General features: G+C 39.9%; 1 protein-coding gene across 5 annotated transcripts in view; it reads left to right on the top strand.

The window, feature by feature from the left end:
- The window catches only part of TBL1X (transducin beta like 1 X-linked), a 188,451-nt gene that overhangs the window by 132,653 nt on the left and 28,895 nt on the right, over positions 1–26,903 (top strand). For all 5 annotated transcript variants that reach the window (XM_041472328.1, XM_041472330.1, XM_041472326.1 and 2 more), the window contains 3 exons: positions 5,628–5,735; positions 22,688–22,833; positions 25,623–25,872. In XM_041472328.1, the coding sequence (XP_041328262.1) occupies positions 5,678–5,735; positions 22,688–22,833; positions 25,623–25,872 (454 nt within the window). In that variant the 5' untranslated portion in view covers positions 5,628–5,677. The remainder of the gene's footprint in view (positions 1–5,627; positions 5,736–22,687; positions 22,834–25,622; positions 25,873–26,903) is intronic.

A 26,903-nucleotide genomic window follows, 5' to 3' on the forward strand; every position in this document is an offset into this window, starting at 1 on the left:
ACATCTAAGTGAGACAGTGCATGCTGCACAACTCAGTAACCATTCCCAAAGGAAATCACTCTGTTCTGGGGAATCTCAGCTTTTGTTTTCCCCAAAACAACAAATATGCTACTGCTCTTGTAAAGAAAGCTTCAAAATATTAAGAGTATAAGTGATGCAAAGACATCTGTGAGCATCTGTAACAAGTGTAGTACAATAGATCTGAGATATCTGAATCACCTCATTTTTGTCACTAAATGGTTTGAGTGACATGTGGTTATCATTTACAGAGTGAAGATAGTTAACGTATATGTGTCCTCATTAAGAAAGGCCAGGGAAATACAGTGCAACTCTTATCGGGAGCACATCTTCATCTGCTTTCTTTAGTGCAAGGTCTCTAGAATGGGCAACTGTTTATATTTCGATTTGATGATGTTGAAGCAAGGTGTCTTGATCAAGGAGGAATCAGTAAGTCATGCTTGCTCAACCTGCATTTTGAACAGGGTTCATTGTTAATTTGGTCACTGATACTGGAGTTAGGAAAGAACAATTCTTCTGTGCTTTATACCTTGTAATCAGGAATGTGATGGTCTCAATTCCATTGTCAGGATACTTGTGAAGAAAAGATGTTTTGCTCTTTAGGTTCATGAAGTGGCAGGAGAGACTGTGAGGGGAGAAGCAGAGTTTGCTCTTTTCCTCTCCCAGAAGTTTGGTTTGGCATTTTGAGAAAGCAGCATGCTGGAGTTTCTCCACGAGCAGAGGCAGCTGTGATAAAAGCCAAGACTGAGGAATGCATTGGTGAGGGCCAAGCAGAGCTCGTTCGCCTTTGGGGAAGAGCTGCTGGCTACTGCCTCTGTTCTGGCTCCACAGTAAGACACATCCCAGAAATACAGAAGCGTGGGGCTCATTGAAAGTTTCTGATGAAAGTATTTTTCAACAGAAAACACAGAGATTGCCTAAATGACTCATTTTGTGAGAAGTGGCTTCTGGCTTTGGGAACTGTTTTTCATTAAGCTACGGAGCTTATACAAAACAGTAACATATTGATTTGGCTGTGCTGTCATGGTGCCTTCCTAGAGTCTGGTTTAGTAATTACATTCACATTCTCTTCTCTGAGATGGGGAGACTATCTTAGGTCCTGAGAGATGCACTTCAGTGCACAGATCCATCTTGGGTGAGAAAATGGGAGCATAAGTGTGTGAACTCTGGTTCCCATGCAGCAGGGCATCAAGTGGATTAAACAACATTAAATGTTTGAATTTTCTGGAAAGTTTTCATTTTTGTGGAACCTCTGTTTTTTGCCTTTTTTTCCTCAAAGCAAATACACAATTTCTATTTACCTCCCTATCATTTTAATGACAATGTTGTTGTCATCATTAAAATTCCAGTTGTGAGAAGACATTTAGGTCTCTGCAGGAGATAAATGAAAATGTGACTGTTTCAGCTGGGGTTTGGAGGTGAGGAGGGCATGGGGGAAGAAGGGGACAGTGTTTATTTTACCATAATGACCCAAAAAAAAATCTCTCCCAAGAAGTTGACAATTGCTCAGCATTCAGTTAAAGCAGCCTGGAGCTTGCAGAATTTTTGAAGGTGTACGATGAGAGCTAGACCAGCCATCTGATAAATTTCTGTTAGCGGGGCTGGATGCACAAATGGGAAGTGCCCAAGTTCCTATTTAAGTTTCAGGTTTAGGTTTTAGTTTAGGTGTTTTTCCTAAATGTCTGACCTGTTTCTGCCTTCCTGAGGGGAAGATTGACTGGTAATTCCCAGTCTCTATGGATAGCATGCTGATTCAAGTAGCAAATGTAAACTCATTTCCCAAAATAATCTCTGCTGTCCCCTACCCCAGGGTTGTCCTGGAGGAGAGGACATGGCCCTGGAGGACCCAGTGACCATCGTTTAGAAAAAAGGCAGAGGAGTTGAGTCTTTAGATGCTATTTCCAAATTGAAAAGTTCATTTTCCCTTGATTCTTCAGCCAGATCTCCCTTATTTACGGCAGGAGCGCTAAAATATGCCTGGCAAAGGAAGAGCAATCCTTTTGAGTAAGGGGATGATGGGATGTGAATAAACTGTTCTTAGCTGACCCAGCTATCACTGTGCTGAACCACAGTATATGTCAGGCTGCCTTCTCCAGAGCCACTTGCGTGGCCCATTAGCCGGATTCCCAGTGCTCCAGGAAGGTTTAATTTGAGAGCAGTGCTATGTGGGTGCACAGAGCCAGATCAGGTGCTGTGGTTACTCTGGGAAGCAGGCTGGCCTGGCTGCCCGGAGCACAGGGAGGCGTGCTGCACTTCCAGCTCCACCAGAGCAGCTCAACACCAGGTGAAGCATTTGGTTCAGCAGAAGACAAGCAGCCCTAGAAGCACAATGGTGGTATTTGAGGTAATAGCCCAGATTTTCAACACTATATGGGAAGCATTTCTGCAAACCTGGCTGATAGAACTAAGAGTTGTTTATTTAAAATAAGTGTTACATTTAATTTTGAATGATCTTGACAACCCATCCATCCACTGATGGGGTTTATATGTTTTGCATGCATTATACTTTGGGAAGTCTTAATAGGCTCAGGTCACATTTTTGGGCATTCTTAAATATCTACAGGATCACAAGCCAAATTTTTAGAGGTTGAAGTGAATAGAACTTCCCATTATATGTAATTGGCTGCAGGAGAAAGTGTTTTAAGTAAAGAAAGTTCAAACACGTTTGAATGCTTTTTGTTAATCCTCTTGACATTTTGAAGAATTAAGATGTTATTGCTGGTTTAAATGTGAAATGTCTCCAAAGGCACATCAGTATTGTTTATAAACTGCACTTCATTTCTTTTAAAAACTGTTAATCTAGGTAATACCAGTTGTCAGTAACAAAAGGAGGCCATCAATTAGCAGAAATAAATAGATCACAGTGGTGACTGAAAGTTTTTGTGATTTGCTACAGAAGTTTACATTTCCACATTTAAAAAATATATTGAGGGAGAGGCTAGTTGTTTGTTCCTTATGAGTCAGTCTCAGAGATACACAAAACATAAGGATGTTCCTCTCCTCCCCACCATGTCTTTTTTAGCTACTTTTATTTGTACTGTTTATTTGCAGAGAAGAAGGGAATAAAAAAGAGCATTAATGAAATTGAGTGTGGTCAGCCAGATTTCTAATGAATAGATTTCTCTGGGTAAAAGGCAAAATCTGTGTCTTGCTTTGGATGGGTAAAACCTTTACAGTTGTGTATCTGACTGCTACGCTGACATCTGTGAGAGAGAAGAAACCTTAAATATATGAGTGGAGATCATCTGGTTATTTGTGGCATGGTAACAATGTGTGTATAAAGATATGATCTGACACATGTGTCAAAGTAATTCCTGTTGACTGACTTCAGGGAAAATGCATTGCAAATTCAACTATTACTGGGTGTACTTGGGATTCTCATATGAAGGTAGCTGCTGTGGAGGGTTTTTTTTTTTCTGGAGCTGGGAGACTATTTTGCAATCACACTGATATTCTTTGATTTTAAATAATTTAAGAAAAGTCATCTTTAGAAAAACAAACAAAACCCAGCATTCTTCCTTTCCCTTGCCTCCCCTTTCCCAAAGCAACCTTCTGCATGTGGGAAATACCATGTTAATATCTAAAAGTGCCAGGATGCACCCAGAAATGGCATTTGAAGGTTTTGATTTTTTTTTTTTATAAAGTTCATCTTACCACAGAGTACGTCATTGCTGAAACTGAATTTTTGTAAGCAGTTTCATCTTTACCAACTTTCCTACCACCAAACTCTGAAGCAGCTATTTTTAAAATGCTTTTAAAAGTGGTTGTTATTTTTTTTTTAACCCACAGCGATCAAATTATCTTGATTTATTACTATCATGGCCATAGCAACGATACAGATGTATTTTAAGCACTCAGAGATTAAAATGGCCTTAACTGTTGCTGTGATTGTCTGCCCTGTTTTTCATTGTACAGTAATGATTATGCAAAAAGGGCACAGGAGGTTATTAATTATGCAGGTCCAAGCCTGTTTATCTGGAAGAAGTGTGTATAAAGTTATACTGAAAGTGGTGCTTTCACTGCCTGAAGTTGCCAGCTTTGGTAACTGCAGTCCTAAACACTCTCCGTGCTTCCAGTCTCCTAATCGTGTGGCAGAGAAGTTTGAGCCCATTTTACAGATGAGGGATTGAGGAGAAAAGAGACTGAGTGGCTTCCCAGGGCAATACGTGGCATGTGCGACAGGAATGGATGTTGGATACAGCTGATGCTGTCCTCAGCCAGAATCTTAGCAGAAAGCATTCATCCTTTCCAAAGGAGATGAAATTTTCTTTACACAGATGGAATGATTTTCAGTACTTTGCTTCTTCTTGTTCTCCATGAAATGTAAACTGTAACAATTAAGACTCAAGTATTTGAGGAAGATGTCTGCCAAATTAGCAAGCTATGGTTTCATAAGAAAGATCAGCATCCAAGCTATTGATGAAATACAGCCCGGGATAATAAGAGGCTTACTAGGGTTCGAAAGACCTCCATTTACATAAATATGCAAAGACATCTGTTACAGTCATGAGTGACCTGCTGGTTTAAACCATCAGCAGGGGAAGCGTCGTCGATCCCCATCGCCTGCAGTAGCAGGTGCTACTCTAGGCAGCAGGAATTACTGAAGAGGTTTTCAATGAACAAAGACGACCTTTCCACTTGCCAAGAAGAGACATAGGGGAAATCAAAACACCCGGCACACGCCTACGGTGTTTCATTTGTAGCGCGCGGAGAGAGCCCCGCGTGCGCCTCTGCGGCCAAAGCTGTATGTGATCACTCACAGGTATGGTGTGGCTGACACAGCTGCAAAGTTTATGTCTGAGGAGTACTTAGGTCTTTTAAAACCAAACTGCTTAAGTCAGATTCCCAAACAGGAATGAATCATCAAGATTTAATGGAAAGCATTCAAAACAAATTTATCATCTAAACCCAGTGTTTTTATTAGCAGAGTATATGCCCAAAATAGTAATGTAAAACCGTCATCCTAAAGGTTGCAATTGCTTAAATGAAAAATTGGAGTTTAATTCTTGCTCAACATAAATGAACAGAGACATTACAATATTACAGCTTTATATAATGCAAGGATATTTGTCTTCCTTGTTGGCTCAGAGTATATGGTGTTCTCTCTCTTTCTCTTCCCCTCCGGCCCCATTCATTGCATAACACGGTTTTGTAAGGAAAGAATCTGTCTTCAGTGGATGAACAACTGGACAAAAAACTGGTTTACAAATTCAGAGCTGCCAAAATACTATAATTTGGTGTGTTATACATGACTGTAATTGCCAGCAATTCTGAAAATGCTCGCACAGTAAAGAGGAGTCTCCGAAGACCCTGTAGTAAAGCCACACAAGTAAAGGAGCTGACATTAGAAAAGCCTTCCAATATTTAAAATGCTCCCTCTAACTCTCGCATGAATGTTAAATACTTCTCCTGAATTGTACTACAAGGTGCAGTACAGCCTGAGTACTTGATTCACAATATTTAATGGATGCCTCACGTTGGGACGTTACATCTCTAATAACTTTATGACATCTTTAAATACCTTAACAATTCCCACCCCTGTTTTGATAACACATTTCACAGTAAATTAAGATAAAACAAAACCTGTTCTTTTCTCTCCCTTTGAACAGAGCGTGGATCACACTTCTCATAAACCTCATCATATTGAGGTTGGGCTAAGATGAGCATAACCAGTGACGAAGTGAATTTCTTGGTGTATCGCTATCTCCAGGAATCGGGTAAATTCTTTTTCTTTCTTCATAACTTCTGGTCATAAATGAAATTAGGAAATTGCCTTTTTGCATGATATTGCTGTAGGGATGTTGCCGCGAGTGTTTCAGACTGATAGACTAAATATTTCTTGCACAAACCCCTGTTTCTTTGAAATTATGGTCTAGAACATAATAAAAGTGCAAACATGCACAGGTACAAAATAAACATTGCAGTTTAGCAAAACAAGAAATAAATAACATTATGTTAACAAATGCTTTGGTAGTGATATCATGTCAGCCAAAGTAATTTTTGTCAGCACAGGCAAAAAGCACATGTATCTTGTATCTTTTTTTTCTTAGATACTTGAAATTGTTTACAGTGGGTTTATGTTGGCGCTGAAGAGAAATTTGGGTGCAAGTTTCTGATGTTTTAGACCATTCTTAGGATAATTGTGTGTGTAAACTGAGCTGCACAAGTGTCATCATGGCTCTGTCTCCATACCACTTCCACCTCTAGCTGTTTTCATATTGGAAAATACCACAGGGCTTCAAAATCTTTTAAAAAAATAAATTGAAATGTACATTTTGAGTTTATTTTATATATGTGGTCTTCTTTCCACTCTTTGACTGCAAGAAGTAGTCTCTTAGCTAATGGAAAACATTCTGTTACTGTAGAGATGATAGGGGAGCTGAGAAACACTGGCAAAGGATTTGTAACCAGCATCACCAGCATTTTACTTGGTACTGACCCTCTGTTTTGTGTTGGTAAAAGTAGAATTGACTAAAAATATTTCATGTTTCACATGCTGAAACAAACAAATCTGTGGAAAATAGATGTCATCCTGTCAGAAGACTTGAAGCCAGTTTAGAATAAGCCCTCATGACCCAAGAGATGTCTTGTACAGAGAACCAGAATCCCAGCAGGTAGAAGGCACTGATTCAGCCTGCTTCCCTTGGTCACTGTGGCTGGTATTCACTAGATGCATTATTTCAAGTTGTTTCTTCCACTTGCACAACTGTTTTAATCCCAGGAAACTGAATCCCTGTGCAAAGAATCTCTGCTGAAATTAAGAAGGTTTATCATAATTTTTTAGGGTTTGGTTTTTTAAAACAGTTCTATGAGTGTCCATTGTTGGCCTGTGTTAGCTGTTGTCTCTAATAGTGGAGTTTACAAAAAGTCTTCTAGGTCTGGTGTGCAAACAGATGAAAGAAAAAGAGGAAGTAACAGAACTAAAATTTCATCCAGACAAAGTTTACTTTTAAAAACAAGCCATTGTGTACTGCACTGGAGAGAGCTCTTAGTGATTATAGCAGTGCACCAATGGATGTAATCAAAGATAATGAATCCTGGAGTTACTTTACACTGTTATGTTTGGGTTGTAAGAAATTTTGCATAACAGTATATTAATACAGTAGCTTTTCCTGATGTGGAAAAAACCCAACCTTTTTTATTCCTCTTGATACATCAGGAGGTGAGTTAGTGTTGTGTGGTGATTCAGGAGGCTTTACAAGTCAATCAAGAATGGTGGGATCAGCCAAATATGAGGAAAAAGTCACTCTAGGTAACATCTCCCACAAGCAAGCAATCACTTTTGCCATTTTACAGGGAACTTAACATGCAAATTTACATGTTTGTTGTATATTATACACATTAAGAGAGTGGAAATTGAGGTTAAATATTTGAAGAAATATTCCAATATACTTCAAACTGAGCATATTGAAATCTGGATGCTAGATATGGATGTAGTAGATATAGCTGGCAGTTTGTTAGGAATTCCGTTCAGCAGACTAGAACTGTAACCAGTGATGAATCCACTAATATGTTTAAAAAGCTTCTTACATTAGGTTTGAACCTTTTTTACTACTGTCATTGTTTTTTTCCAAAAAGTTTTTATATCTGTGCTTTCAGACGAAGTAAGGAAACTGTGATTCAGCATTTTGGCTTTCCACCGGCTACTATAAATGCCATAAGATGCAACAGCAAATGAAAGCTATTTAATCCACAGCTTCAGAAATAATTCTGGCTAGATTTAAAGGGCTAGTGTTTGAATACAGTCTGAGTTCAAACCCCTACAGTTTAAGAAGTTTGCCAAAAGCAGGGTATTACACTGATTATTTGTTAACATTAGCTGAACCCAAAGCTTCTCAAAATTTCATCAGACACAACCATGAATGTTGCTTAAGAGACTGTACAAAAGTTCACCTCTTTTTTTACAGGTATCTGTCCTTTAATCTTATCATGTATAACTTCCAGGCTTTCCCATAAAATGTAGGCAAATGATGGGAGAAAGAGAGAAATAACAAAGGAGGGGAAAAAAAAAAAAGGCAAAATGTCCCTATAATATTTCATGTATTTTGCATCTGTGAGGTACAGAAACACTTGCGATTCTTTGAAGCATTGTAGCAAAGATACTGAAGGTGGCTCTACAATTCATTGTGAAAGTGCTGGCAGGTGATTCTAGTAGGAGTTCAGCTCTTGTAAACTTGAAGTTAGAAGTGAAATTCAGTAACTATATATTTCCTCCTTAATTTTCTGTCAGATCAGAAACCTTGCACAGGAGAGTATTAATAGAGTTGAACTGTCTAAACCATTATTGTTGCTTTTTAACAAATCTTGGCATACTGAGGAGAGTTTCAGTGAACTGGAAAAAGCAAATGTTGTGCCAGAATTTTTAAAGGTTAAATAAGACGATCCAGGTAACTATAGGTCAAGGACAATCATTGGAATGCTGAGACTAAATATCTCCAACAAATCTGAAGAGATGACATCATGCCAAATGCCAGCCAGCAAGTTTTTATGGATAATAGATCTTATCAAACATACTAGATACTGCTTTTTTCCAAGATCAGAAATGAAGTTGACAGAGATAGCTGTGCTGACATTAATGCACTTGGACTACTTTATGACATTTATTTGGTCTTGTTGACACGGTGGTTAAAACCATAATGAAATAACAGTGAGTAAAATCAGTGTAATCCAGAGTTACCAAATGAATTAAAAATGGGATAACAGAAACATCTTGAAAAGTGATTATACTTTTCAAGGGGAGTATTCATCTCAAGGGTTACTTCTAGTGGGAACTCACAGGAATCTCTTCTTGGCATAAAGCTGTGCATCAGCTTTATTGGTTACCTGGAAGGAAATATAAAATGATTACCAAGTACATCTGCAGATGGAATGAAATAGTGAGTTGTGGCATTTGGTGAGTTATACTGACTGATAATGGTGTTTAACAGGAAAAAGTACAGCCAGGGAGACTGCTTGGAGTTGCCTGATGCTGGAGGAGCAGGCTGGAGAGGATACTTGGTCCAGGGGCAGTGTAGTCAATTCTCTCCCTTACAAGATAGGATGGGGACAAGTTAAGGCTCTAAATGTTTAGCTGTATTAAAATAAGTAAGTAAATAGTTGCCTCTTCACACAGGTGACTGTCTCAGTGCTTATCTATGCCCAGAAAATGAAAGCAGTTTATTGTAATTTCCATTTATGCTCCGTGGCTTAATGCCATCTGAAATTCACCATGAAGGTGACTAGGTGTCAACCTCTTCCACAGTAAGACCGTGAATGCCCCTTTCTTGAGATACAAAGAGAACAAGTGTTTATTTTCAATTCAAGGTTATCTCTTCCTATCCAAAATCAAGTCTTGCAGTGTCTTGTTTTCTCCTTTTTTATTAGAAACTTTTTTGGTGCACAATTTAAAGGGGTCATTCTTAAAAGTGCTGGGGCCTTTCAACCATTGTTTACCTCAGGAGTCAAACCTCTTGAACTCAGGCTATGTTTATTTGTAGGTGTCTTGATATAAATGAAATGTTGGCCCCAGTTAGGTACATCTACGCTAAGAGTGTGCAACCAGTGTGGAGATAGGAGCACACAAAATGCTCCTCTGGTGGATGCAGTTAGATCAACAAAGCCGGTGCATTGATGAAAGTGAAACACGCTGTACCAAAGTAGCCACGATTCTGGCATCCAAATTATGTGAATTACAATTAATAGTAGATAATATTAAGACTAACATGATATTAATATAATATTATTAGTTGTATTAACTTTGCACCTCTTTAAACACCTGAGAAGCATGCTTTTGCTAGCAGGCATCTTCATGCTGACATAGACTTTCTATTGGATTTCTTCAGTTTCTGAAAAAAAAATACTGAATTCATAATGTAGAGTTTTCCTGTTCCATTTTTTTCCAAAAGAGAGACAGATGATTATTTGTCTTTTGGAATGAAAGTCAGAGCAGTACAATGCAATGAGGAGTGATAAGGATCCCAAGGAAATTTCTAAGCGTTGAGGGAGGATGGCAAAACCAAAGGGAAATCAAATGTCTCACATACTTTTTAATTTTAAAATGTGTTGCCATCTGTTGTGAGTGCAAATCCTATCTGTCCAAATGCTACAATAAATTACCTTCCCTACCCAGCACAACATGTCAATTCAGTTATTAAAGCTTTTCCAAATGGAGTATTTTTGATGCATTGATCATTTAACAGTGTTCCATTTCTAGCATTTATATGCATGCTGCAGTCTGGAATTCTTGTCTGAAAATCAGGTCCCCAGTTGCTTGTGGTTTACACTGTTCTCTAGTAGAACACTTACTGTGACGAATGTCTTGCAGTGACTGGTTAGAGAGAGGTTAAGATTGTGTAAGTTTTCATTTTCACTCAAATTTTTACTTTTTGATTTGAATTTTTCCATGTTTTATGACACATCCTTGATAACTGTTCCCCAGTGTATAATCTGCACCATGTACAATCTGTACCACATCTAAGACAATAAAAATAGTAGCTAGATGCTTTTGCTAAAAAAGATGTCAATTACATTTTTAGATGCTGACTTGGGACAATTTACCTTTTTACTTTGGAATTTTCATTTGTTTTCTTCCCAACCATGAAAATGAAGACAACTAATAAAAAAGGTTTTTCCCCTCTGTAAATTCAGGATTTTAGCAGCACATTGGTCTGCCTGATTCGTAGTTGACAGATTTTTCTTGTTTTCCTAGAGAAAAAGATTTTCCCTCCAGTTTTAAGCATCAATTCAAGGGCACAGAGCAAAGGGTTTCTGTGAATCACAAAACCCGTTGTAGTTAGGCATGTACAAATATGGGCCTTTCCTGTTAACCACATCCAAAGCATGTAATTTTGCCTTTGGAAATTATGAGAGAATCCAAAATGTGGATATTATGATGTTTCTGGGATTTCATCCTTGTGGTGAAACTAAATACTAATAGGTGGAATAGTACTAAATTACTTTTTTTTTTCCCCAGTGACATTTGCAATTTTTTGAAAAGGAAGCAACAAAATTTGAAGGAAACTACCTTTTTTATTGAATAGTTCTCTTTTTCAACCTAGAAATTTTGCAGAAAATGTAAATATCACAGTTTGCTTCTGTAAGTTCTCAGGCAGTAGGGAATGACTGAAGATCAATATTCTGTTCTTTTGAATTGGTGCAACAGTCTTTACTTACATAAGCCTGTGTAATTTTTCTCTGAAGTCCATACTTTGTCTGCATGAGGTATGTTTAGAGTCTTTTTTGGACAACTGTGTGTGGCACAGAGTCCCTGAGTCACAGACGAGAGACGTGCATGTTGAAAATAATTCAGATTAAGCAAAGCATAAAAGATTGGCATATATAGGTCAGCTAAATTTGCTTCAAAGCTAGCTGCTTCCTTTGTGTAGGAAGACTGCTGCGAGGTAGAAGAGGAATACACAGTGCATGTTTTTTTCTTAAATTATTAAAATTTAAACCTTGGAAGAATAAGTCATTAGAAGAATGAATCACTTGGTCAATAAAGGCAATTGTCCAGTGTGGCAGTAAAAGCAATAGTGTGCACTGATGGCGGAATCACTGGATAATGATTTTTCTTTTGCCTTTTTTAATGTTTTCTTGCAATTTGCCTCATTAGGACCGTAGGAGGGCTCAGTCTGGATAGTATCTCAGGACATGGCAGAATCAGGGAATAGCTCAGGTTGGCAGGAGCCGTTGGAGATAATCTAATCCATCTCCCCTGCTCACAGCAGGGTTGGCTGCAGCAGGTTGCCTGGAGCTGTATACAGTTGGGTTTTGAATATCTCCTAAGGATCAAGAGTCCACAACTTCACTGGACAGCCAGTTCCAGTGCTTTTATCACCCCCACAGTAAAAAATTATTTGTTGTGTTTCAGGAGAATGTCACATGTTTCATTTTGTGCTGATCGCCTTCTATCACAAGGCACCACTGGAAAAAGTGTCTATCCTCTTTGCACCTCCCTCAGGTATTTTTGCACAGAGGATACGCCATCTGTGTGCCATCTCTTCTCCAGGCGGAGCAGTCCCAGCTCTCTCAGCCTCTCCTCGTATGGCAGATGCACCACTCCATTGATTATCTTTATGGTTATGGATTATCTTTCACTGGGCTCTCTCCAGTGCATCCCTGTCTCTCTCATATGGGACGCCCAGACATGGATACAGTGCTCCAGGCCTGTCTCACCAGCACTGAGCAGAGGGTGAGGATCCCCTCCAGTGACCTTCTGGCAGTGCTTTTTGTAGTACAGCTCAGCTTGTTCTTGGCTTTCTGTGCTGCAAGGGCACATCGCTGGCCCATGTTCAATGAGTCCAACCTCCTGCTCAGCACTGGAGAGCCTCAAAGATCCTTTAAACAACCTATGGAGAAGGGTTTGCAGGGCAGTCACTGCAGTGTTCCCAAGGCCCTGTACGCAGCTGTGCTCTAAAGGCAGCGATGATGGGAGACCTTTTGTTTGCTGAGGGAAAAATGCATCCTTGAAATGACAGCCTGCCAGGCAAAGATAAAACACACATTTTAGTGTTGATTCAGTAACAATCTGTGGCTGCAGTATTTGTGTCGACATGCGTGTTGCCACAGTCTCTTGGGCCTGGTGTGTCCTGCCTGCAGCACAGGGTGATGGTAGCTCACAGAGTCAGGACACTTCTGACCTTCCCTTTGCACAGCTACCTCTGTGCTGCTGCCACTGGGTGCTGACCAGGCATTACTGAATAAATAAAGTGATACATTTTTCAAGGGTATACATGAAAACTGAGTGTTTATACCTCACCCTAAAGTTTCTGTCCCTCAATTTTCCTGTTTGAAAGCAAAGCTAATACTATAAACAGTACCTCAGCAGATGTTGAATGTTTATAGTCCTAAAATGTACTGAAATCCTCTGAGTAAAAAATACCACATGGGTGCTGGGACAATATTTAACACTCTTTTTCAATTATTTCAGAGTGCTGTTTATGAATTTATGGGTGATCATATATCCCTAAAAGCAGGATGAATGAGATACTAACTGTATTTTTCAGGAACTGGTTGTTAAAACTAATACCTTAATACCTTTGTACTGGTGTTAAAACTCAAGGCAGGGATTCTTTCAGCTCTTCAGCTGTACAATAGTGAGACTTCAGAGAAAAACAAACACTACTTTTAATTCTCATGATTTAGCACAGACCTGATTTGTGGGCATGCAGTCCTATTTATATGATGCATTATCATTTTTAGGGCCAGTCTACTCAATTAAAATAAAATAAGGTTTTGATCCAGATCTGTGATTTATTGAAAGTTTGCTGTAGAACGAGCCAAGAGCCATAGAACCAAAAGTCACAAGAGTTTTCATGAATTATTTTAGATAAATAAGGCCACAGTGTTGTTCCAGGAGTACAATACGTGTTAAAGTGACTGTTGGATAAGAACAATTAAGAAATTTGACCCAAAAAATGGTTTACTTTAATTTTTATAAAAGTCACATCAGAATGAAAGAATGAATGTTCCTATATGACATGAAACTATCTGTAACAACATATTTCATATAATATTTATATTTTATTTATATATATATATATATATATATATAATAGTGTATTATCAAAATACACTATTTTATACATTAGGGATTTTAATAAACCATGACTCCTTTTTTTTAGTATCTCCTCTACTTTTCTGTATTTACTTTAAACTGGGAAGGTAGAGACTGTATGGTTTCAGAAACAGTGGGCCTGCTTCTGAATTTGAAATTTTACTTCATTATTTGAGAATGGATTATGCAGAAAAGACAAATTCATTTCTAAAATAAGAACTGTATTATTATGCACAGTTTCTTCTCTGCTGGTAAAGATTTATTCTCTTTGTAAACAATAAATGCATTTTAAGAAAATCAGGGTCAACATTAGAAGGAAACAAGCTTTGTTGAGCTGCAATTCCTAAAGCATTTTTGTTTAAACTTAACAAAGCTACAGATCTTGGAAAGGATGAAGCTGAGCACCTGTGCAAGTCAAAACCAAATTGGACACTTTTTTCATAGAGCAGTAAATACGTAGTAGCACTATTTGGTGGTTGGCTTCACAAAATCCAAATTCTGTGATGATGAGGAAAAAATATTTTTACAGATAGCGAGGTTATTGGGTTTGTCCTACTTTGTTCTGGTAAATTTTCAAAATAATTCAGTAGCTGTATGAGACCCATTTTTATGGTTTTATATGCACAGACTTATGACTTTTGTGACCAGATATATTTTTATATACAAATGTATAAACAATATTTTCAAATGTTTTGTGGTGCAGTTCAAGAGGTCTGTTTGAAAATTTCTTTCTATTTACCCTGTTTCATAGTCGGTGCAGAATTTTTAACTTCATGTGAAGGAAAGAAATACACTGTATCTTGGGGTTTTGCCATTTGCAAAAGCCTGCTTACCTCTTATTTCCTTCTAGGTCTCTTCACAGTTTTCTAAACTTGGCTATTTCAATTTTTCTTTGGCCTGAAAGTTGCTGTACAGGGTTGGATCTCGGACACTGAGCAAACACAGTGATTTTTTAGTTACACAAACATAAACAATTGCACCTTTACAAATTTATTCCATGGCACAAATTTTGGTTCTGATCACTTCATGTCCTGTTTTTTAAAGCTTGCAAAAACACAGTATTTTTAGAGTATTAAGCATGTGGGGTAGAAGACAGATGTCTAAAGGTCAAGATGACTTTGCTGGTAAAACCAGTGCAGTCCTACACATTTCTCACTTTATTGCTTTTCAGTTTGAGTCTTCAGGCCCAGTGGAGCTTTGCAAGTTTTGCTAATAGCCTCTGTGCTGAGAATGTTCTGCCTGCACAGCCATGGCACTAACAGACCACCCCTCCTCACACCCATCCTGTGTTGGGGCTCCCTTTGTAGTCACCAGCCACGGACCTTTCCTGGTGTCAGGTTCCTGAATGTCCCCTGAGTGTCCTACTTGCCACCACTTAGAGGTGTATGTTAGAACAGAGAGAAGAACATAGCATAAGGAAAGGATGTACAACTGTGGAAGTCTGTTCTATAAACATGACCCCTAAATTGATGTGTGTCTCTTTCTTTGGATGTTTGGTTGCTCAGACAGGGCTAAAAGATAACAGCATGCCATTAATTCAGAAGGAAAATACTATTTTCGTCCTTGTGGCCTTCGTAAGCTGTTTCAAACTTTGCCCATTGTTGCAATAAATTGCTAGATCTGTACTGATACTTATTTTCACATTTCATTCTCATTTACACAGAGTGAGTGAAACGGGATTACTTCAGACCTTGTTTTCAAGAGACTTTTATAAGTTCCTCTTTCCACTGCTTGTGCTCTGTTTTCTGTCTGTATCGTATTTCTCTCTTTGTTAATTTGCAGCCCTCAGAAAGGCTTAAACAGTGAGTGCCAAGTACCACTCATCAAAAGATCATTTCCAAGTTGTGTTAATCTTTTCCAACATACTTTCCCGCATGAAAAAGAAAAAAAAGTACCTGCCAAAAACATTCTTTGGCACATAATAAAATAATTTTGGGTAGCAGACATTTACTCTGAATTCTTGGCAGAAGGTGAACAGGTCCAATATCCAAGAAAAAAGGGCGTAACGTTTAATATTAGTGAATAATCACGACTGTAAAACTTTGGGTAACTAGACATACTGTAATTTTACCTACAGCTAGGAATCCTTTCTTTATATTTCCCAGTGATTATGAAAGAGCTTGTGATACTGAACACATTTCCCAGGGTTCTGGAAATAATTTTAATCATTTTGCAATCCTAATCTCGAATCAAATGTGCAAGCCCTATTGTTCAGCTGATTTTTCTAAAAATATATTTCAATTGCAGTTCTCTATTTTAAATTGCTAATGTGTGCCCTTGTTAAGCCCTTTATGTAATTGTAAAGGTAAGTCTTCAAAATAAGCAGACACTGCCAAAAACAGATACTCTAGGATGTATTACTGAGAAACAAAAACCTCACCTAAGGGAAGAATCTCAGTCTGCTGTGAATAACAAACAAGATCTGGCATAGGATTCTTGTCCACCATTTTTTTTGGTAATTGTTAGTAGAATCTTACCAGTGGCTTAAGGCACCAGACACTTACTGTGCCCAAACACATTTCAAAGAAACCAGTTTCCCTTTTTGTAAAGCATTCACATATATGTACACTGGGAGTTTATGACCATATTTTTATGGATACATAATTCAGTTTACACAAAAATCTAAGGATAAGCCAGGATAGGGATCCATGTTGCGTTCTCAGTTCTCACTCAGTGCCTCTGTATGTAGAAGAGAAAACACTAGGCTAAATGGCAGCCGCAGTCAAGTACAGTGAAGAGCATCACTGTATTCTCTCAGGCAATGGAAAGAAATTACATCACTTGCCTCAGGAACTGGATTAGCATGGGCTAGGCCCTGAATTAAGAAAATACAGTTGCTCTAACTTAAGTTGTTTGCTCCTGGTTTGTCATACAGAAATTGCATTCAAATTTGCCCTTAGTGATGCATGTGCCTTGCTTCTCTACAGTGATAAATCTAGACCTACAGAAGTCTTCAGTTAATTTAACATTGACTGTGTTGTTTGTACATCATTAGTTTTTGGATGAAATTATTTTGTTCTTTGTCATATTTCACTGGGAGGTTTTTTCAGACTTTTTTTAACTGCTGTGATGGCGCTCTGATTTATTTCAGAACACCACACTGCGCCACTCTGCCCTTCTTTCCTTACTGCTTACATGGCACTCCCAGGACCCAGATGTCAAACTTGGGATGAATGTTTTTCCACTGTTTGCATCTGGTTTCTTTGGCAAGCAGTTGTGCAGGCAGTTTTGGAGTTACTTGGGTTTGGTAACACGGGAGAGCGGCTGATGGGATTGTGTGTGGACGTCTGCTCCTCCTGCGCGTGATTTTCTTTTGACTCATGATGCAGTGGAATATTTCTGCTTGAAGTGTCTGAATCTCCTGGGAATTTTGCCCATATACCCATTTATGGTCATAAAGATGACTTTTCTTTGCCCCTCGCAAACATTTTTTTTTTTTTTGCCCTGCAGCCTGTATAGCTATAATCAGCTCTTACAGGCCTTCCATTCTTGTATGAATTGTCCTTTGGTCAAAGTCTCAGCAGTAGTGCCAGGTGCAAGACTTACCTTAAAGAAAACAGGCTCTTCTGCAGCCAGAAAATTGAGATTGTTGGTGGATTGCATTATAGCAGCTTCAGGTTGATTCTGCTGAGCCAGTAGTTTTAATAATTTCTAAAGCCTTGCTCATTTTTGTCTCCTCTACCTGCCAAATACTTTGAAGGGGAACAGTGTGTTATTTCAGACGTGAGGACTGGAGGAGCTTGTATTGGAAATTTTAAAAAAGAAAGACAACACAATGGCAGAGAAATCAATTAAACAAGAAGTGCTGGTTATTTCCATGTGGAGATGGTTGTTAAATTGTTGGAGAAAAAAAAGGGCTTGTCAGATAGTTAATTCCTTTTCTTTTTATTCTGTCTTTCTTTTAAAGTAATAACTTCACTGATTTAGTGGTTTCCAGAAGTTGAAGTTAAGATCTCTGTATATGCAAACTTCAGTGGGGATTGCTTGAGTTAAAGAAATAGGAAAATTTATTGAAGGAAATTACACAGATCTCCATATCAAATGTCACTATTTTCTAGAAAAGAGGCCCACACTGGGCACTAGTTATACAAAGATTTGTAGGAATGGCTTGTTACTTTTGTTGTTGGGATAGAGGCTGTTCATCATCAAGATGCCCAAAGCAATTTGAAAAAAGCAATTTGATTTTCATAATTCTTTATTCTCTGTTTCATTGTACAGTAGCAAATGTTTCAGTGAAGGATCTTGCAGTGTGAGTAATTGAACCGAGTTATTAGCAAATAACTGAAAAACACCTGGGGTTTAAAAATTATTTTTACAGCAAACTATTTAGGTTAACCAGAAAAAGCTAAATCCACTTAGCTCACAAACAGAAAACTTTGTTCAACAGATCACTTCTCTATTGCTCATCAGGGCATCCCCAAAGTAACTCCCAAGTAACCAGTAAGGACTGAAACAGTTCAAAGGTCTTTGCTTCCACAGACCCCTCTTTGTCACTCCCCTCACCTGTACAAATACAGCAGTCGGTACTGTAGCTGCTAAAATTCAAGGCTGCAGTTTTACAAAGACATGCTTTTTGTGGTACTAAAGAGATTGGGAAATGAAAGGAACGCTTGGTAGATGTCAATTTTAGGTGGAGCTGTGAGTGCCAAATGAGCCAGCATGGGGAATACTCAGCATCACCCCAGGTGTGAGTCTAAAAGGAGGAATGCTTTCCTCCCAGAAGAGACGAGACACATCACTGGAGAAGAAAAGTCATTCCCTGGGCTGTGTGGCTCCCCAGTTGCCTTTTCTACACCTACGTTTGACAGGCATTTCTGATGTGAGCCAGGCATATTCTAAACAACTAAAACTATGTAGCCTTCAGATCAAACAAGCATGCAACAAGCATCATTATGTTCATTAAATAAAACCTTGTCATTTTATGATCAATGACAAATCTAGCTTCAAAGGGAAGCCATTTTTAACTGAAAAAGGAACAGCCATAGGAAAAACCCTCCATCATCTCCGTTTTTGCAGTTATAGCAAAACCTATCAGTGAAATTTTGCAAAACACAGTCCTACATATGCATTTTTTGGCACTGCCTAGGGCAAGAATTCCCAAACGGCTGTGTATGTACCACTGAGAGTATATACAGACACCTCAGTGTGGGAAAAGATATAGCACAGAACCAGGACCTGTTACCACTGTCAGTACAAAAAAAGTGTGGGAATCTCTCAATTAGGAATTTCAGTCAGTTTTCAAGTCTGTTTCTGACTTGTGTAATAATTTTTGAGATTGGGGGGTTATTTAAGTAATTGTTTTCTGCATTCATTATTTCTTCTCTGCTTTTATTGCTCTGTGAAATACTTCAAGTCCAACTATTCCACAGTTGATAAGTCACTCCATTCATACCTAGATCGTCCCAATATGAATTTTTTCTGCACAATATTTTTTTCTGCACTGTTCCTTTGAGTATATTTTTCATTTATGATAATGTATTTACAGATTATGCAGAGCTTGATGGTTTCTTTTTTCCCATCTTTTTTGAGGCAGAAAAAACCTGGAAGCCATTCTCTCAAGTCTGCTGCATTATGCCATTTAGAGCACTGGTCATGTCACAGCAATAGCAACTGGTTCACTGCTATGAAACCTGTTCAGTTTGTGGCAGTGCTTTCTCCTCTTCAGCCCTTTGTGTTCGTGCTTTTAACCTTAAAAGCTCATAGTCTCACTGCATGTGTCTTCAAAGGGTATATCGCACTAAGAATTTGTTTACTGGTGCTATTTGAACAGAAATTATTGTTTTGTAGAGTGATTATTGCAGTTACCAGTGACAGAATTTATGAGAAGTAATGCATACAGACATGGATTTGCAACTTTCATTCATTTCACTGCTGCCATGGCATTTTCAGTTTGTCTACTGTAATTTCATGTCACCCCCACCACATCCTTCCTTCAGATCACCACTTGCAGAGCACCTTCTGTCTCTGCTCACGCTCCCCAACTGCCTTGACAGACTGGAAGTGGGGGTGGTGCTTGTGTCTTGGCTTTGTGTCCCCAGTGTATTTCATTATCTTAGAAGGAGGGCCAGGTTAACATGCTAACATTTTTTAAAAATTGCCTTTGTTTAACAGAAATCACCTTTTCGTAAAACTAAACTATAGAGCTGCAGCTTTGCTGTGTAATTTAGTGTAGTTCAATGCAGAGCCCTGAAGAGAACTGATGACATCTGGTAACTATAAAAGTAAAGCTCAGGTGATTCTTCAGTGTTATCAGAAACCTCATATAGGTACAGCTTCACTGAGGATTTTGTTGACTGTGTGAGGTGGTTTTAAAACCATTTATTTTCAAATGAGCCTTATATAACTGCTGTGGTAATACAAGAAATCAGGAAGGAATTAGCTATCTGTTGGAGGACTGGTTGGCATATTTCTGTTGTTTTTTTTTAACTGCAGTTGTATTGGGTGCATTTTTTCAAGAGGCGTGAGGAGCACTAGGTCTAGCAGCACTCACTTAAACAGTTTTGTGCCATTGATTTTTGTTAATCGGATCTTGTCTGATAAAATCTGAGGAAAGTTTCTCACAGCTGCTGGAAGTGTATGAGTGAGATTGCTCCTCAGTGACAGTGTACCAGGAGTTTTGTGTTTCTTCATCTAACAGGTGCTTTGGTGATAGTTTCTCAGCATCCAGAGAAACAGTAAGATAAAAAGTTTCATTGCATAAACAACTGACTTTTGTACTGAAAAGTTTTCTCTCACATGCTGTGAGTGAGTTGTGTTGCTCTCTGGGGAACAGGACTGAACAAAGATGCTTAGCTGTGTGCACAATCATCTGTCTCCTGGCAAGGATAGGGCTTGAGATATGCCAGCAGCCAGCTAAAAAGTCTGTAAGATACAAAATTCAATAATGATATGTAAATGTTATACTTAAGATTTATGTCTGCCATAGATCCACAGTCATGGTTTTCCACTTTTTTACTTTTTCCCTCCATGTTTGTTGGTTGCCATTTTTATGCCACCCACCTGTTGTTTCAATCAGAGACCACGTTACAATTTTCTGAGCTGTTGACTTGGAAACTAGCTGCTGGGTGTTTTAGCAGTCACCTTTAGTGCTCTTGGACAACAGCTCAATTTTCTCATTCTTACGTAGATTTACCGATTTATCTGTCATGTATTTTTAAGTTCATTCCATTTTAAGAAAGTTGTGTTACCATTGTTGATTAACTCAAATACACATAAATATAAATTAAGAGGTATCTGTTTCTCTAATTCTGGTTAGTTTTATGCCGTGTATTTATAGATACACATAGAGGTTTCAGTGTTCAGTGATTAGGCCCTAGACCACTCGGGTGCAGGCTATGTATGCTCAGTGCTTGATTTCTTCCTCATTGTGGTTCCCAGTAATGTGCTTAGATGTCCAACAAAACTAATAACCAGGGAAAAACACTGCCCTGCAGATCTTACAGTCCATTTCGCAGCAGGAGGTCCAGCAGCTCATAAAGTAGACCAGGACATAAAGAGCAATACAGAATAAGAAATTGGCCTAGGGATTACATAAATGATACTGCAGTTTTTCAGTGGGGGTTTTTTATCTGTCCTTTTTTAGTGCCTTGTGATCCTATGGAATTCTGTTCATAGGTGGACCTGCCGTTTCCTAAAAAGTGTCCAAAGCATCCCAAGCATCCCCCAAAGCTGGGAGAGCTTCAGGAAGTGAAATTATGGTGGGAGGAGAGAGAGTGGAAGCTGTTAGCAGGAAAAAGAGAAAAGCAGCAGCAAAATAAAATGTGTAGGGGGAAGGGAGGGGAGAATCAGGGAAATGCATACCTTGGTTTCAAACGTGGGAGGATTCTGTTTCTCAGCTTGTTTTTGCTAGCTATCTGTGTTAATAATTGAGCTAGCTGGAAAAAGCATCTTGAAAAGAGAGAAAGAAATCTCTACTGTCGAGCAAGCCCAAAATCACATCCCCAGCCTGCACACAATTGGACATTGCAGTGATATAGGGGAAATCCCTTAACGGACAAAACTATAAATGAAACTAGTGTTGACAAGGGGAAGAGGCACAGCTATATTTAACGGAAGTATTTTCATTTGAAAGCGGCTTTCTTTTTCTTTTTTGGGGGGGTTTGTTGTTTGTTGTTTTTTCTTGTCTAGTTGGTGGAGACGATGAGAGCTCTTCCTGTTTGAGACAGTGCATGGGTGGTTTCCCCAAGGCTTTTAATGTTAGATTAATGCTCTGGAGACAGTGTGATGATAAATGGGTTCCTACAGTTATATCTACATCCTGTTCCCCTTCCCCCCTCCCACAGCTGCCCCTCTGTACAGTCTCTCTGCAGCGCTCGCCTCCATACCCAGCAACAGTTCTGAGCAGCTTCAGCCAGAATTTAAGGCAGCCCTCTTTAAAATTTTTCTGCCAAAATTGTTTAATTTTCAGTGCTGTCGCCTTCAATGCCACTTACTTACTCAGACAATGACAAAAATGAAACAGGGAAGAGAAAGACTTCTGGCTGAAGTACAGGCCACCTCACTAGCTTGTCATCTGCTGTGTGGCAGATCCCAGTTAATTACTTTTGCTATTGCTGTTCACATACAGAAAATAGGTTTACAGGGTGGCCTTTCTGTAGTTTCACATTTTAACAGCAGTGCTCTGCCCATCATATTTTACTACGCAATAAATGAGCAGTGGATTTGAAATCTTTTCTCTGGTATAAGGGAATGGCTCCTCTGTGTCAGCTGCATCTATGCCTTGATTTTATACAGCTTGCGTGCTGGTAGGGATCTAAGTGCACAGCTTCAGCAAACACCCAGCACTGAAATTCAGCAAGGGAAATGGAGATTTGAGGCACTTTTTTAGCTGGACCTGCCCTTGTGGCGATTGCTGGTGTTTACGTGTTTTGGGGGGTTTTGTTTTGGTTAGTGCAGTTATTTGTCTCTGCATGCATTTCCATTTCTATATGGCTTCCCCTGTGTGTGGGGGGAGGGGGGGATGGGCAGTCAGGGTGGCTCAGGTTGACCTGCCCAGCTCCAAGCAGCCAGCCCACACCCTTCTGCTTACACGGCAGCGTCTCTTAGATCTCAAGACAGAATTATTTTTAGACCGTGAAGGTGTATCTGACCGGTGCATTTAGATTTCATATCATGGCTTCCTTTTCCTGCTCTCAGGTTTCTCCCACTCGGCCTTTACCTTCGGTATCGAGAGCCACATCAGCCAGTCCAACATCAACGGAACACTAGTGCCACCTGCCGCACTCATCTCCATCCTCCAGAAGGGGCTCCAGTATGTGGAGGCCGAGATCAGCATCAACGAAGTAAGTGCCACCGCTGCCAGCTGCCACCGCTGCCACCGCTGGGACGTGCCGAGCAGCACACCCCAGCAGCCCCCGCGTGAGCCGCTGCCCAGCTGCTCCTCGTCTGGTTTAATTTTATTCCTCGTGCTTTGCCCCATCCCAGCAGAGAGCCAGGAAGCTCTGAGATGGAGACGTGTTTCTGGTTTTTTAGCTGTGGCAGGGAGGTGTTCTCTGCACTACTTACCTGGTGTTTCATGGTGGTTCTGCTACCCTAGCCAACAAATTCAGGGTGTACAGGTTCCTGCAGCAAACAAGAAAAAGTACCTGCGCTTACAGCCTTGAGTTTTCAAGGTCATAGCAGAATTTGGCAGGGAAAAGCTGCAGCATAGGTTAAAACTTCACTCCCTGACACCTCCTAGCAGGCAGCACTGTTCACAAGCCATGAGAAGCCTGATCAGAAATCCACAGAGGTCACTGGAGAGTGATTTTGGTGACTTTGGCCTAGATCATATGAGATGAGGCATCACGTACATTGTGAAACAGTTGCATGTAAATTCTCAGTGTGCTGGGGTGCAGGTAGATATTGTATGAACAGCCACAGACTGTCTCTGTTCTCCTTGAGCTGACAGTGGAAACAAAGAAGGGATGTGGGAAAAGCCAGTGGTTTTGCCCTGCCAACCTTAAAGACATGGTGCTTTGAGAGGGAATGAAGTGTGACAGATAAGCAAGTGCTGCATTACAAGATTTTTATAATAGATATTTCTGATTGACAAATATCTGTAATAAATATTAATACAGAGAAGCTACTGCTTTTTCCTCTATACCTGAATGTAGCATGTGAACAGCATGGGTGAGAACAAAGGAATATAAAATAGAGAAAAGGCTGTGTTGTTTGCAGTGTGTGGTTTGGAAACTCTTTTGTTTTTATTCAAACATTCTGTGTGTTTTTTCTTTTTGTGACTCAATACCATGTATAAGATTTGTATATGTGTTATTTTGTAATTGGGGCAATAACATTTGACATTCACGCCAAGCTGCACTTTGATGCAGTTGTAATAACAAACCAGTGTTAGGAAGCTGTCTCAATTTGCTGCTACTTAACATTTTGCCCCACACCTGAAACTGGAGCTACACAGTTCGAAAGTTCCAGCTCTGAAGCATGTAGGTCAGGTTGTAGGGACCTGCACTTACCCAGCTTCAAGACTTTCCCTAAAATGAGAGAATAATCTGAAAATATGCCTGTTTTCACCATTAAGATTTGTGTTGCTCTCTCATCATGGTTTGAGTCAGGTTGAACAGGGCCCTGAGCAACCTGGTCTAGTGGAAGGTGTCCTTGCCCATGACAGGGAGATTGGAACTGTACGGCCTTTAAGGTCCTTTCCAACCCAAGCCATTCCATGATTCTGTTCAAATACCTACTGTTAAGTATGTTGCAGCAAAGCAAAGACCATTCATGCTACATCTGAATCCCAGGAAGGGCTACCATAGATGCTTCCCTATGTGTTACTTTTCTATGTGTATTACTTAAGACTGACAAGTAATCAGTGAGTCTATAAACTAGTGTGTATAAAATTATTGTTTGTGATCTATTAAAGGGCAGTCATGTAAATAGTCCGTGAGCACACTTACAGATGAAAATGTAAGATGTCAGGATCTGTTGGCAAACATTTTGTTTATTGTGTAGCAAGAATTTGAGTCAAGATTTAAATAAATTTTGGCAGACACTTAAAATATGCTGAGGAGAAAGAAATTATGTTTTTTTCTCTAATGACTGTCTCCTCCTTTTTCTTCCCCATGAGGAAACAAACATGTATTATCCTAATATTGTAATTATAAGGGGTAATGCAACAACTAGGTCAGCAGAAACATACCAGTCAGGCAAGCAGCTATTTTTCTATATTAGCTGTTCTCACCTATGGAAGATTATATTGTCTAACAGCTACATTTTCTATCTGTATCCTCTTCTTACTTGTTCTTTCTCAAGAGCAAATCTTTCACCACCAGATTATTATTATTTCAGACAATTGAAGGGAGTTTGCAGAAGATTGGCAAAATTGCACTTTACAAAGGCTACTAAAATCTTTCCCCTACATTTTAGATAATAGAGAAGTGAAAGTGAAGAAAAGGTAAGTCGATATAGTCTGTATTAAGTCTTCAACAGCCTCTAAAAGTTTACTCAATTGGTTGTTGAAGCTGAACCTAATTTAGAGAAATCAAAATGAAAATTGTAATTATTATGAATAATATAGTGGAATAAAAGAAAAATAATGGTAATGCAGTCTTGTTTGATCAGCTGCAACTGGTGGTGCTGGGCTGCAAAACACTTCGTAAGAAACCAGTGAATTTGTGCATACATCATGTTTTGGCTGAGGTTCATTATGCATCATCCACTTCCATTCCATTCCTATGCTCCTGCAAGTGTAGGAAAACAAACAGTTTCACCAAAGTCTGTTTGCCTTTATCATGGCTTTAGCCATGACTCTTTTTTCAAACAGAAAACAAAGTGAAACTTTCTGTCATCAGTCAGACATTTTTTTTAAAACAGCTTGACTCCTTTAGGATCTATAAACCATTTATATAGTAAAACTCTCTATAAAATTCCAACAAATTACTTTTTGACTGGTCAGATTTCTGAGTGGACCATGAGTGCCACCATCACGGATCTGAGAGAGAGGCAGTCCATAGTCCTGTGGCACTGCTGGTTAAGTCAAAGTGTAGTATCTTCACACAGCCTCGTTTTGTGATTCTTTACCGCCTGAGTGGCGAAGATCCTAAACCTGGGATTTCCCTTCTGCTCATTTTCCCTGCAGGATGGTACAGTATTTGACGGCAGGCCAATAGAGTCCCTGTCTCTGATAGACGCGGTGATGCCTGATGTCGTTCAGACCCGGCAGCAAGCCTTCAGAGAGAAGCTAGCGCAGCAGCAAGCCAGCGCTGCGGCAGCGGCGGCAGCCACGGCGGCCACGGCAGGAGCCACGACGACTGCTGTTTCCCAGCAGAACACACCAAAGAACGGAGAAGCCACTGTGAATGGAGAGGAGAATGGGGCACATGCAATAAGTAAGCCAACAGGCAGCTGCCTGCCGCTGCTGGGCGGTTTGTGTTTCAGTAATATTCTTGTACTTAGTTGCAGGATGGGGTGCAAGGTGTGCTTTCTGCATGGTGGTAGAGCTAAGGGCAATCATTACAGGAGAGTGGGGCGTTTCTAAAAAGGTTGCTGAGTAAAAATGATGTTTCACTTCACAGTGCTGTGTTCTACCTGTCTCTAACAATCTGAAAACTTCAGATATGTTCAGTTGAATTGCAAGTTGAAGACAGAATCAAGAAGTGGACCTGTATGCTCTCTCCTTGGAGCAGGCTACCCAGGCTTTACTATCAGCCTTCTAGATGCTTTTAGATATTGGATAAAAACTGGGCTGTACCCAAAGCTTGTCATTTTGGCCAGGCCAGGAGAGAGATGGGTTCAGAGGCTGGGACGTCGTCTTGGTTTAAAAGACAGGTGTCTGCCCAGGGAGGCAGGAACCTCCCTTGGAATGGGAAATATGACCCCCTTGCCTTGGAATTATTATGACTGAAATTAAGGGGCTTTCAGGCAAAGACATGGGAAAAGGAGTAACAGTTCTTTAGTGGTATGTATATGTATAACAAGGCAAAACAACCAGCCACACCAGAGCAGCCACAGACAGAGGCACAGACGCAGTGCCAGCGCTCTCTGCTGTCAGGCACCTTCCCCTTGGCTGCAGTTCCGGGCATGGCCAGCAGGGGCACTGCTGGCTCCTGGCCAGGCAGGGCAGGGCGGGTGCGATGGTTCCCCCCGGCCGCAGGGGGCGCTGTGGCGCCAGCTCAGCCGCCTCTCCACACGGTAATGGCAGCTCAGCCGGCGGAAGGGATGGCAAAGGGAGCTTGCTTTACAAACCCACAGGAACAGTAGGTCCTGTGCCTTTTTGGAGAGCTTTGGAACAAACAGGAACTTTGGAAGCAGCGAGGGTAGGAGAAGACAGCAGGAGACGGAGTCTCACAGTGGGGGTTTATTCTCTCCACAGCGATCGCAGCCTGTTTCCCCTCCAGTGCAGGCAGATGAGAGAGCGAGG

This window comes from Pyrgilauda ruficollis, unplaced genomic scaffold, assembly GCF_017590135.1.
Source record: "Pyrgilauda ruficollis isolate IOZ18807 unplaced genomic scaffold, ASM1759013v1 scaffold29, whole genome shotgun sequence".
NCBI lineage: Eukaryota > Metazoa > Chordata > Aves > Passeriformes > Passeridae > Pyrgilauda > Pyrgilauda ruficollis.